General features: G+C 31.3%; 1 protein-coding gene across 2 annotated transcripts; it reads left to right on the top strand.

Moving 5' to 3' along the window:
• Window positions 1-147: 147 nt before the first annotated feature.
• On the top strand, window positions 148-2,448 carry LOC125212919 (mitotic-spindle organizing protein 1B-like). 2 transcript variants are annotated; one of them, XM_048113216.1, is made up of 3 exons: window positions 148-254; window positions 581-776; window positions 2,212-2,448. In XM_048113216.1, exon 2 carries the CDS (start codon window positions 584-586, stop codon window positions 770-772), a length of 189 nt encoding a protein of 62 aa, XP_047969173.1. In that variant the 5' UTR covers window positions 148-254; window positions 581-583; the 3' UTR covers window positions 773-776; window positions 2,212-2,448. The 2 variants fall into 2 exon arrangements, with proteins under 2 accessions (XP_047969173.1, XP_047969174.1); XM_048113217.1 differs by lacking the exon at window positions 2,212-2,448 and adding an exon at window positions 1,735-2,181.
• The last annotated feature ends 10,415 nt before the right edge of the window (window positions 2,449-12,863 follow it).

Here is a 12,863-nt window from a genome sequence, read left to right as displayed (position 1 = left end):
AATATTAATTAAATATAATCCAATATCTTAATTCTTTCAAGCCTAAGAATTAAATTGGTGGACATGGGCTCAACATATTACTCTAGTCCAACTACTTTAATCATGGGCCAACTCTTATTAGTCTAATTTTAAATAAAAAAGGTCCATTTGAGGAAAGTCCCTCTCTTTCCTTCAACGCTTCTCCTCTCCTCTCCCATCGGACTTTTGCCGACCACCGAGCTGTCGCCGGATCTCGCCGGTGCGAAGACTCCAGCGTATACCAGCTGATTTTTTATTTTTTTTAAAATCCTGATTGTGATTACTAATTTTACATTTGGTGTGATCATCTGTTCAAACCCTATCCTAATTGTGAAATTCCATATATATATTTACAATGTCGATTACCTCGGTTCAATTACGTGAATTAGCATACTGAATTTTTGGAATTTAATTTTGTTTTGCTTAGTTGTTGCCGAACTGAAATTTCCCCCAAAAAATCAAGTATTGGTTTACATAAAACGAGGCTGCAGTATATCAAGTTGAAATTTTGTTTTGATTGATTCTGGAAAGGCCTAAAAAAGCAAAAAAATATGTGGTGTAGGGCATGGCTCCAGAGGCAGCAAGAACTGCACGGGATTCTCTGGACTTGGCGTTTCACATGTCTAACATCCTCGAAACTGGTTTGGACCGCCACACGCTTTCGATTCTGATAGCTCTTTGTGAAATGGGTATAAATCCAGAATCTTTGGCAGCCGTGGTTAAGGAGCTTTGTAGAGAATCGACGGCTCCTTAACGAGGTATTGTTGAATTAGTTTTGTTATTTGTTCATATCTTGCTAAATTTTGTATGATTATGTTAGTTACGTGGATATTATCAGAGCACAGTTTACTAATATGCTTGGCATGAATAGTGAAAATGAGTAAAGTTCTAATATGTTTTTTAATTTCGAATTATACATTCAACATTAAGTAACTTTATTGGTAAGGTTTAGGACTATCCTATTGACTTCCCATGTTCAGTAGATTACTTCTTAATAATGTTTAGGATTCTTTAGTTGTCTTTAGTTGAGAGCATATGATATTTAGAGCTTACAGCCGTAGTTGATAACACTAGCTCATTTTACACATTTGTAGTCTTGATTGTATAAGAACTATTCATTGTCAAGTTATTTCACGAACCATTTTTGTGCCTTACTCAAGAAACAAGAGGTGGTAAATCCTCGAGTACATGAACCACACTGCCATTCATTACTTTGTTGTTGACATTTGTTAGTTTCTAAGAAGATAAGGAGGAATGCACAAGCTTTAAAGATGATAAGTGAGGATGTTCAATAATTTTGTAGTGCTTGGATTTTCTTCATTCATTTATATTTCAAAAGTATTTCAAAGTTATGCCTAAGGCTATCTCAATAAAAATTATAATAAAGACATAATTTCAAATTCTAAATTACTAAATTAAAACAATACTACACTTAAACATAGTTAAAATCCTACGGTAACAATTTGCTTGCTAGTAGTACAAGCAGTTCTTCATGTTGTTTCCTTGTTGCATCGCTCATCATCGACATTCCTTAATCAACATTGTGTCTCCAATGTTGTCAATGGTGTCGAAATAATGGACAAGAAGAGAGTCTGGGCCAAATTCAGTGCTCGTCGTCACCGGAATTTTCCTCTCCCTCTTAGCAACTTTATTCCCCATGTGACTGCTCTCCATCTTTGTGTAAAAGTGCATACTCTCTTCTATTGTGACATTCAGATAGATAGAATCAGCCCTTCCACTCGTAGAGATTGGCCAAAGGAGGAGAATTTGCTTCTCTTTAGGCAAGAAGAATGCTCAGACCGGTGGAAAAGTGGTTCTGGACAATTGCCCACACTTCGTCATACTTGAAATGCTTTTGTTCCGCAGTTTAAAGAGCATGCATTACCTATTGGCAAATATCATCTCAACCATGGCTCTTGGGTCTTAAATCCATCTCACATCTGCTACTTTTACATATGTTGAAGAACTTTTTCCAGTAAACAAGATCCACAGTTTTTCAAAGTGAAAAATGAATGTATATAACTATAGTTATGACATGTGCAAAACTTAACCAGTTCTGATAGAGGCAACCTTGTTATAGTTCTTGTTGCTACTAAATTTTCTATAAAGTTTGTCCAGTTTACTTGACAATTAGTACTTTAGTAGTAATTTCATGTGTATAATATATCTTCTGTTTCTTGTCCCTAACGGCAGGGCAGTAAACATGTGACATGCTAATTGTACGAAGAAGTAGATGACTTGGAAGCAAAGGTTACTCTACTGCATTTTCTCTAACCAAGGGTTTGAGTATTGATGTGTTGTAGTAAGAATGATGAAGCAAATTTTTGTGCTACATTCGTTCCCTATTGTTTTAGATAGCAACTATTGTCTAAAATCTCCTTGTAATCTGATTATCTGATATTAAACTGCTATAAAACATTAATTAGCATAGAATGGATTCAATTTGAGTAGGTTGTCCACATGATAGGTATAAATTAATGTGGAGATGCGTACTCTGTTATTCAAGTGCACATGGATAAAATTCCACTGTGAATTCGTCAAGACTCGAGAAGATACAACTGTACTCCCTCCTTAGTTCATGATAAACTGAACCCTTTTGATTTGGCAGGGGTGTTAAGAAATATAGTGAAAGTGTTCGAAAAGTAAGTGGAATATGGATTGTATATTAGTTTTATAATACCTAAAATGTAAGTATAAGTTAATGGAATTTGAGGTCTATTACAAAAAGTAGTAAAAAATACTCCCTTCGTTCTACAAAGTTTGTCCCAGTTTGACATGGCGCAGATTTTAAGAAATTGTTTGACTTTGTGTTAAATGGAGATATGTAGTGAAATAAGGGTTCCACATTGAGGAGATTGAGAAGTGCATTTAATGTATATTTTTTGGGTAGATGGACGAAAATGGTAAAATGGGATAAATTTTATGGGATAGAGGGAGTAGTTAATTAATTGTGGACAAACAAAAAAGAAAATTGGTGTCAATAAATCGTGGATGGAGGGAGTAGCATTTAGGGTCGAGGGCTAGATACCTTATGTAAGTTTTATACGCAAGCACTAATATCATTCAATACACATTTAGCATTATTTGTGTTGTTTTATACATTTAATTTGTTCTAATATGTTACAATATTTTAATCGTACATATTTCATAAAAGTAGAAGTTATGTTCTAAATATTAATTTTATTATATTTAATTTCTGTTCACATAGTAAAAGCTCTAAAAATAAAATATTGTATTCATTTTGTTCCATGTTAATAAAGTCATTTTATTATTTTAGGAAGTTTCAAGTTAATTGAGTCATTTCTATTTTTGGTAAAAAATAATCATCTTTACTTTATTCTCTCATCTCTCTTACTTTATTATTTCTTACTTTATTTACTATTCACTTAACACATTATTCTTAAACTTTGTGCCAAAAAGAAGCGCCATTATTAACAAGGAACGAAGGGAGTAGTTGATTACTTCTACAAAAGTACTCCACGTTCCTTGTTAATAGAGGTATTTCTTTTCGACACGAAGTTAATGAATGGTGGAAAAGTAAGAGAGAATAAAGTAAGAAAAATGAAGAAAGAATAGAATAAAAGGGAGAATTACTTTTTGTCAAAAAAAAATGACTCAATAATTTAGAACTTCCCAAAATAGAAAAATTACTCTATTAAACATGAAACGGAGGGAGTAGGAATCACCCCTCTGTCCCAACGAAGATGATCTCTTCCCTGGGCGGCACGAGATTTTATGCAGGGAGAGATGAAGATGTTTTCATTTTTAGTAATAGGTCATCTTGGATTAGGCCATCCGCAACGCTATCTCTTATCCGTCTCTTAACCGTCTCATCTCTTCACAATTCATGGGCCCCACTGTACTTTTCAGCTCATCTCTTAACTAAGAGACAACACCTGCATCCCTCCATCTCTTAACCATCTCTTAACTATTCATTCAATTTCATTTTTTATTTTTAATTCCAACAAATTCAATTAATAAAAAACACACTTCATTATAAATAAAATAAAATTACAATTTAAATACCTAAAAAAATAAAAAAGACATAATTAAAAAATTAGAAATTACAAATTGCACACTTAAACTCAAATAAAAAAAATGGAGGCAAAGAAGCAGAAGAAGGAGTTCTCTAGTGACGATCATCTAACATGATCCCAAAACCATACCTAGTGGCGACGGCCTCGAGTAAAACGGGGGGGGGGGCCCTTGTCCGCCATGCCCCCTCAACACCAGGAAAACTTCCTAGAGCAACGACACCCCCGAGCACCCCGGGGAACCCGTGCGCTGAAAGAGAGATGAGAGAATAGATGTGTGTTTGTGTGTAAAATGGAGAATGGAGAAGAGTATATAGAATATATAAAAAAAAATTATTGCCGTTTTTTTTTTAATTTTTTTTTTTTTGAAAAATCTGATTTTTTTTATAAAAAAAAAATTATGCCAAACACGCCCCCTCGCGGGGCGGCGAGGGGCCCCGCAGCCGCCCGCGCCGCCAAGGCCGGGCGTGTTTTCCCCCCTCGAGTTGCCGCCGGGGCGGCCCGGGGGCCGAGACACTCCTGCCCCGCGAACGAGCCGAGACCGCCCCGGCAGCTTGATGCTCTTGGCCGCCCACGGTTTATGAACCGGGGGTTTTGATTTAACCGCCTTTTTCCATTTTTGGAAAATATGGAACCAAACCCAATTTGGGGGTTGTTTATGAGTTTTCCCGCTTTGTTTGTTTTTCGGTTTTTTGGGTGGTTCGAGCGGTTTTTGGGTTTTGGGTTTTTGGGGGTTTTTCCTTTATTTTTTTTTTTTGCCATGTAGTTTGAAATTATAAAATAAATTGGAACAAGGAAATGGATAGTTTAAATTTAATTAAGACAAGTAAGGTGAAAATGATATCAAATTTACAATTTACATATACAAATTACAATGGGATATAATTTACAAACAAATTACAAAGTGATATAATTTACAAGTGTCGTACTCATCTAAATATAAACAAATAAATACATGAAATGGGGTAAAAAGGAAAAAATTGAAAAGGGCGTGGGAGATTGGAAATAGAAATTCTTATTAACACAAGAATGGGGTGAGTGTGAGGATAGAGGGGAGTATTTATACATAAAAATAGGGGGAAATAGGATCCAATTTGAATTTAAAATCAACATTTATCTTGGATGAGACGAACTAAAAAGAAAAATGGATCATCTTAGAGAAATGAAGAATCTTAGAGAAATGAAGAGAGTATATTCTATATTAAAAATAATTAAAACTAAAATTGTCAATTGATCACAAAAGGTTTAATTTCTATTAAAATTACTAAATAGATAAACAATTTATTGTGATGACACGATTAATATTATATGAAAACTAACAAGCGTTACCGAATGAAATAGAATATTTAATTAATATTTACATATTCCCTCAGTCAGCAAAATATTGTCAGGTTTAATTCGGTACGGATTTTAAGGAATGTGAAAAGAAGTGAATGAAAAAAGTTAGTGGAGCGTAGGTCATACATTTATATATTAATTTTATAATAAAATGTTAATGTAATGAGTTAGTGAAAAGTGAGATCCATTTACCAGAAATGAAAGGAATGCAAAGTGAACAATATTTAACAGACGAACAAAAATAGCTAAACTGGACAACATTTCATAGACGGAGAAAGTAAAAACTAATGAGCAAAACTTATATAGCGATTTAGTTACGGAAACTATTTTTATTTATCAAATAATCTAACGTTATAAAACGTTTCTTATGATAGAAACATCACTCTCTCTACTATTTTTCTCTACTCAACTCAAAAAATAACACTACATAAAATTCTGTACTGAAAAATAAATGCACCACTTAGAATGAGACGGAGGGAGTATATATATAATAATACTTCCTCCGTCCATAAAAAAATATTCTCACTTATGGACGACAATTTTGATGAGAAATTGATAATGTAGGAGATCAGAAAAAAAGTGGGTAAAATAAAAGAGATTAAGAAAGAGTGGTTAAAATATGGGAAAGAGGAGAAACAGTGAATAAAGTATGCAAAATTTTTATTTTTAGAAATGGGACAAATATTTTGAACATTCTAAAATAGCAAAATTAGACTATTTTTTTTATGGACGAAAAGAGTATATGAATACATATATGGTCCTGTAGTACTGCAAACTAAAATTTGAACTATTAAATTTTTCAGATCTGATGTCAACATATTACAAATTACGTAAACAAATATGTTAACATAATGTCTACTGACAATGCATTGAAATTTTTTGATGACAAATCATTTTAGTTTGCAGTTTGCAGTGAAAATACAGTTTGCAATTGATTACAATTTTATGTACATATATACTCCTAGTGTTTTTTTAAAATAGAAACTTTTGAAACATAAGTTCTAATACATAATTGGTAAAGTAAGAAAAAGATGAAAAGAAAAATTTGATAGTCGAAATGAGTCACTTCTCATTAGAGACGAAAAAATTTCTTAAAATATGATATAGATGGAGTATAAAAAATTAAAATACATTACTGTTTGGATCTATTACCAAAAATATAAATGTTCAAGTTGTTGGGTGTTAATCTACTTATTAAATAAATATAGGTTGGACATATCATATAAGTCAAAATGTCATCTTGTTTTAACTTCTGAAATTCTAAGAATTATTGCTAAAATTGATATTCTTAATTTTTTAAATTTCTTATTTTTTGGTGGGGGCACCGTAAAATAAAGAATGAACTGCCTCATTAGTCTCTAATATTTTGGGTTGTGACACTATAGATCTCTAACAAAAAAAAATTGTGCTAGAGGACTCTAACGTTTAATATAATCAAGGATGATGTTTTTTCGGACTAAAACACCCTCAGACCTTATAGGAGACATTTTTGTAACTCCATTATAATGCTGACATATGATTCTGCCACATTTATGTCAACAACTTCTTATGTAATTTCCTAATGAGTTCTGGTACTTCATACGTAATTATCGTCATTATTTCCACTTTCTATTTTTTTTTATAATATACAGATTTATCATTATCTGCATTAATTAATATGAAAATAATAAAATGAGATTTTTTCTTTCTTTCTTATAAAACTCATTTTTAGTAATTTTTCGTGTTTCTATGTCCCCTAATTTTTCTATGTTTTTTACCTTGATTTACGGATCAATTTTATTTATTATGAAAATATCCTAATTTTATTGTATTAATTTATAAATTTACATTCTCTTAATTTTAAATACTATTATTAATAAAAAAAATATCTTCAATGACTAAATAGCTAATATCATATGCTTGAATATTTTCAAAATATAACTTATGTTTCAATTTAATGATGAATGGTAAGAAACTATGGAAATTTATATCTAAAGATTGTGTTAAAATTTTAGTTTTGAGCTAAATTAAAATTTTTAATAAAATATCAATCATAAATACTGTATTAAAGTTAGGCTTTAGAGTAGTTCGATGATATATAATGAAATAATATTTTAAATGTCAGTGTTTTCAAAAAAATAATTACTATATCATTTAATGAAATGTAAAATATTTTTTATTTTGTGTATTAATGATTCAAATTTTATTGCATAAATAACTTCATTTTTCCATAATTTTTGTTGTATCTCAATGTATTTCCTTCGTGATATAACTAGTATATTGTTACCACTCAATGTATTTCCTTCGTGATATAACTAGTATATTGTTACCACTAACCAGAAATAGAGGGATATGAGAAGTTTTTTTTTCTGTGCAAATAATGAGAAAATTTTAATTCCGTATGAACTTCCAGAACTTTTATAAGAAATTACATAAAAAGTTGCTGACAGATTTGTGACAGAATTCATATGTCAGTAAATTTAGGGATTGTCAAATATGCCCTTCAAGCCATTTGGCATTTTCGTCTCAAAAGTGACTAAAAACACTGCATTTGTGATTGTATTAAACATTAAAGTCATCTGGCGCTATTTTTTTTTTGTTACGAATTTGTGGTGTCACAATCTAAAATGTTAGAGGCTAACGAGGCAGTTCATTCTAAAATAAAACTAGCAAAGATCGGTAACTTTTGTAAGATAATTAAGCCCTGTAAACTTGGTTATACAGTGGGTTTTTGAAGTTTGAGTGGGATTAGCTAGGTGATTTCAATCAAAATGCTAGTAGGTGGGATACATATTTATTTATTTATGTATGTAGAGCCATTCATCAATAAATTTAATATCTACAGTAAGAAAGATTCCAAGGTAGCTTATTTCAAAAAATTTATATCAAAAATAATTATTTCCGCCTCAAATAACTTCCACCATGCTAGTTCCGGCGAACAAGTAGCTTTCTTTGATATGTAAATTACTATTTCGTTAAAATTTTCGCAATTTATAACCTTATTTCGATTTTTCATTCTCTTGTTATATACTCCATAGTAAATTGTATATTGTGGTTTGATGCCTATGTACTCTTCTTGATGTCACTTACTATTAATTAGCTGTCACACATACCCTATTCACGTAAGACATATATTACTATAACTCTAGTTTTTTATTTATGTGATTTAATAAATCATATCAAATGTACGTTATTTGCACACTACTTTACTCTAGCACCCGTGCCTGATTTTCATTTGATGCTCAAGTGGTTAATAATCAAATACAAATCCAAGTCAATCGTATATCGTAAAGCATGATTAGGTGTAAAATTGGATTATATAATTACACCGCAACTTGGTAATAAATATTCTCATTTGCCCAGCTCAACTATACAGAGACGAAAGCAAAATTAAAAATAGAAGTAGGCAGGCTAGTTTGGCTTCGTCATGTAAACTTTAAATGGAAGGCTTAGATCATATTTTTGAAGCAAACTCATTCTACATATGAAGTTATATATTGTTTAATATTTTAATTACACAGAACACGTTACTTTCGTCACCATGTATACATGCATTAGTAATGTAAAATACGCAATCAAATAAAAACACAATAGAAAATTTTTTCATGTGCTATGCCATATTTCTCGGTACATTTTTTTTTCTTATCTATGTGTAAATTAGACCCTAAAACTGTCATAATTGGACACGTTGTTGTACTGACGAATTCTTCTATACATTTATTTCGAAAATAATTGAATAATATTTAAAAAGTTGCGTATTTAAGCCCGAAGTTTGGTTCTCAATTTAAACCCTTATTAGTATTGACAAAGTTATAAAACTAAATTAAAATAATATAAACTTGCCATTGCAAAACAAGTGACGTCATATTTATATTTTATTACTGTGACTTTAAGATGATTGTTTGGGTAAAATTATGTAGGTTTGCTTAATTAACTATGTGGATTGTATTTAAAGTTATACTGATTATATTTTATGATTATGATGATCGTAATATAACATATGAGGATTGTTTAACAACGTATGCAGATTGACTTGTTTAATTATGCACATTGTTATACAAAATTATTTACTTTTGCAAAATTCCGCAAGCACCGCAAATTTGCTCGGACAAAGGTGACACTCCCACTTTTTCTGCAAGCTTTAGTTTATTAATATCTTTTTACAGAGAACTAAAGATTTGCGATTGTATTTATTACACAAGGTAATTATTTAAACTAGTTAGATTTCATATAAGTACATTTATTCACTACATATCTCGGGAATTCATCAACTTTAACAAACAAAGAGACAATTTAAAGTAACTATATTACTCATTTTTATAAACTTTACTACCGAACATACCATAAATATAGGGTCATGAAAATCCGTACCTTCTAATATATCAAAGTTGTTTTTATTTTGTTTTGATGTACCTTTTGTATTTTTTTATGGTTAAAATTGTCTATAAACTTATGAAGTAACTAGTCAAATTCTGATTTGTATAGCACCTTTTAAAATTTGAATGATAAATTATAAATTTTCAAAAATTTCTTAACTATCCCATGATATTTTGGAGGCAAATTCAATAATAAGTTGATGCACACATTTAAATTTTAATGTTATCAAGAAATAGTGGTGTAAATATATATTAATCTTCCGCCATTTCCAATATTCCTACTTTTGGGAAGAGAACAGAAGGCTACTTATGCTTAGCATTTTAGATAATAATATTGAGGTCTGACTATCCACTAACACTATTTTAACTATCATTCTCCTTATCTCTCTTATTTTACCAATTTTATGGGACGAAGGAAATATATAATAATAGCTTTTACACTCCATTACTACATTACCATCTCAAATCCCACAAAAATAAAATAACAACTAAAATCACCTCACACGCATAAACAACACACATAAAAACCCCACGGCCCACACATGCAGCTCCATCACCCCCAAATCCCAAATCCATACATCAAAACCTAATTTTCACATCAATTTTCCCTCCAAAACCCAACCGCTACAATGAAACGATTCGTCGTCGTTTCGTCTCTTCTCCTCGCAATCATCCACCTAGCCCACAGCCGCTCGATCGCCGATGACCGGAGCTCCGTCTCCGACAGCGACGTCGACGGCGGCGGCGGCAAGTTTCTGCAGTGGACGCCTCTGTCGGCCGACACCGTGACGTGCGAGCCGGTGTACGGATTCCTGCCGTGCACCACCAATGGTTGGGGATTGCTGTTCATGATCGTCGTGTACAATATTTTGCTGTCGATCGGAGGGAGCTACGTCGCCGCCGGGTCGAATCTGTGGCTGCAGATCATCGGGCCGGGCGTCGTCGGCGGCAGCGTGTTTCAGTTCCTCGGCACGATTCCGCAGCTCGTTATGATGCTTTGTAAGTATACTTTTATTTCACAGATCTTGACTTACTTAAATATGAAATGAAATTCGATAATTGGTCTAGCTAGGTATAACGTGTTAATTTATTACTATGAGTGGGCATTTACTATTTACATTTGAATTGAAATTCAAAATTATATATTGACTTGTCAAACCCTACTCTTATTTGAAAAATCGTGTACATATTCATGTAACTATGGGTATGAATAGGGGTTTTTGGTCGTTTGGCTTTAGGCTGTGGACAGTAATAAAATTGGTAGGATTTAAATTAGACTAAAGTCTGAAATTAGTCTCGTACATTGCAAAAAACTATTTGTTCATACGCATTAAGTGTGTGTTACTTTCTGGTCATATAGTATATGTTTTGGTCTGTTAATTTAACCCATTAATCATATCAAAACGTCGTGATTGACAATTTAATATTAATCAAGACATATTGTTTAAGTAAAAATACTGACACACTTAATGTACATGATCAAAAAAAAAAAAATTCTAACAAATATACAATACTAATTTTGGACTTTAGTATTCAAATTATGTTTAAGTCACGATATTCCCACCACCTTGGAGTTCTTTATAAACATTATGTATATTGTTTTAGTTTCTCTATAAAAAATACTAGTGTAGTACTTTAGTCACTTTTGGGGTTCAAATTATTTTGAAGACTTGATTTGGTGCATCAAACACCGGATTATTCATCACACGATTAGTTATCATACCTTAATACTACCTCCGTCCCCCAAAATTTGCTACACTTTGACCCGACACGGGTTTTAAGAAATGTAATGGAAAGTGAGTTGAAAAAGTTGGTGGAATGTGGGTCCTACTTTTAAAGTATTAGTTTTATAATAAAATGTGAGTAGGAATGAGTTAGTGGAATATGGGTCCACCTACCAAAAATGGTAAAAGTGAAGTGTATCAAATTTTCAGGGACGGACCGAAATGGTAATATGTATCAAATTTTCAGGGACAGAGGTAGTAATTAATACTAGAGGGAACATCTTTTTTTGTCCACAAACTTTGCTAAAGTATCATTTTAGGTCCGTGAACTTTGAAAATATCATTTGAGGTCCATCAACTATGTGTAAATATCATTTGAAGTACTTTTTTACGATTTCCAAGTTTTTCTGGACAAAAATACCCTTAATACCTTAAAGGGTATATATTCTTAATAAACTTATCATATACTCATATTTTTTTAAAATTATTTTTACAATATATTTTTGACGAATTTTCTAAATATAATTTGACCTTCAATATTATCACTTAATTTTGTATTATCACTTAATTTTGTGACATGCAAGTAAAATATCCTTATTCAATATTTTATTATTAAAGAAAAGTTCTTTAATCAATTTTAAAATTCTTTAATATAAAAAATTTGAAGAAACAATTTTACTTGCATGTCACAAAATTAAGTGATGGAGTAATATTGAATGTCAAATTATATTTAGAGTATTCGTCAAAAATATATTGTAAAGATATTTATTAAAAAATATGAGTATATGATAAGTTTATTAAGAATAAATACCCTTTAAGGTATTGAGAGTATTTTCGTCCAGAAAAATTTGGAAATAGTAAAAAAGTATTTCAAATGATATTAACTCATAGTTGATTGACCTCAAATGATATTTTTAAAATTCACGGACCTAAAATGATACTTTGGCAAAGTTCGTGGACCAAAAAAGTTGTTCCCTATTAATACTATTATTTGAGATCCCAATAAATGATAGGTCATTTTTAAATATAAAAGAAATTATAGAATATTCTCTTTGATACTTGCTGAATATACCATTGATAATCCCTAGTAATATTCTCACCATGTTTTTGTGCAACTAAAGTCGTCGTTGAAATATGACGAAACGTGATATTACAACTGTAAATACAGTTTTATCTTAATTTATGTGTGGGAGTGGGATACAGATAAAAAGTCAAGATACAACAATTTTTTTATGAAGCAAGTAATAATATTTTAACAAATTCTTAAGAAGCAACAATCCAGTATGGAATAAAATAATCACTAGATTATCCCAATAAATAACTGTTCATATCTTTAGAATTTTTTTTTTCGTGTGACACAACTTGTTGATTAAGATTAAGGAAAGGAAACAATT

The sequence above is a fragment of the Salvia hispanica genome, chromosome 3, assembly GCF_023119035.1.
Source record: "Salvia hispanica cultivar TCC Black 2014 chromosome 3, UniMelb_Shisp_WGS_1.0, whole genome shotgun sequence".
In the NCBI taxonomy this organism is placed as follows: Eukaryota; Viridiplantae; Streptophyta; class Magnoliopsida; order Lamiales; family Lamiaceae; genus Salvia; species Salvia hispanica.
Note: the sequence above shows the minus strand (reverse complement) of the source record. Positions and strands in the feature narration are given on the sequence as shown.

What these genes read in the sequence shown, in the direction of transcription:
- LOC125212919 (XM_048113216.1), top strand. Translation starts at nt 584, where the DNA reads ATGGCTCCAGAGGCAGCAAGAACTGCACGGGATTCTCTGGACTTGGCG.